The 670-nt window shown below is 68.2% G+C and overlaps 1 protein-coding gene across 3 annotated transcripts in view; it reads right to left on the bottom strand.

The window, feature by feature from the left end:
• The window catches only part of PMM1 (phosphomannomutase 1), a 21,899-nt gene extending 21,588 nt beyond the window's left edge, over nucleotides 1-311 (bottom strand). For all 3 annotated transcript variants that reach the window (XM_019515097.1, XM_019515098.1, XM_019515099.1), the window contains exon 1: nucleotides 189-311. In XM_019515097.1, the coding sequence (XP_019370642.1) occupies nucleotides 189-269 (81 nt within the window). In that variant the 5' untranslated portion in view covers nucleotides 270-311. The remainder of the gene's footprint in view (nucleotides 1-188) is intronic.
• Nucleotides 312-670: the final 359 nt, after the last annotated feature.

Raw genomic sequence — 670 nt, 5'->3', positions numbered from 1 at the left:
AGACCCCCAAGAGTCAAAGTGGCATTCAAACCCTGGCATCTAGCCCGAGCCTGCTCCAAGCAGGACCAGCCCCCACGAGGAAGCCGCGCAGAGCCCGGCCGGACACCAGCGCGATGCCCCTGCCCTGGCCGGCCCGCGGCAGAGGCCGGGCACAGGGGTCTCCCCCACCCCGCGTGCAGCCCCGCTACCTGGCGAGCCGGCGTGAGCGTCCCGTCCACATCAAAGAGGCAGAGGATGCGCTCGCGGTCCCCGCCGCCCGGCTCGGCCATGCCGCCGCCACCTCCACCTGCCCCGCCCGGCCGGCAGGCAGAGCACTGCACAGCGGGGCGGGGCCGGCCGGGGGCGTCTTACGGCGCTGCCCAATCCGGGAGCGGCGCCGCGTCACGTGGCCGTGCCGGCACAGGCCGGGAAACACGTAGCGCGCTGCTGAGCGACCCTGTTCCCGCCGCCGCTGCCGCCTTGGGGCAGCCAAGGACGGAGGAGCCCGAAGCTGGATCCTTCTCCCCCGCGCCTCCTGGTCCCTTTCCCCGAGCCCTTTCCGCAGTGACCGGCTGTTAGTAATATAGGTTGCAGCCGGGAGCTTGCTAATACAGACTTTTTTTTTTTTGCAATTGTCTAGTTGGTGTAATGAAAGCTATCGCCTCTGCCACAAGAGTTCAGGCTCTTCGTG

This window comes from Gavialis gangeticus, unplaced genomic scaffold, assembly GCF_001723915.1.
Source record: "Gavialis gangeticus isolate Ggan-Ray unplaced genomic scaffold, GavGan_comp1, whole genome shotgun sequence".
Classification (NCBI taxonomy): domain Eukaryota; kingdom Metazoa; phylum Chordata; order Crocodylia; family Gavialidae; genus Gavialis; species Gavialis gangeticus.
Note: the sequence above shows the minus strand (reverse complement) of the source record. Positions and strands in the feature narration are given on the sequence as shown.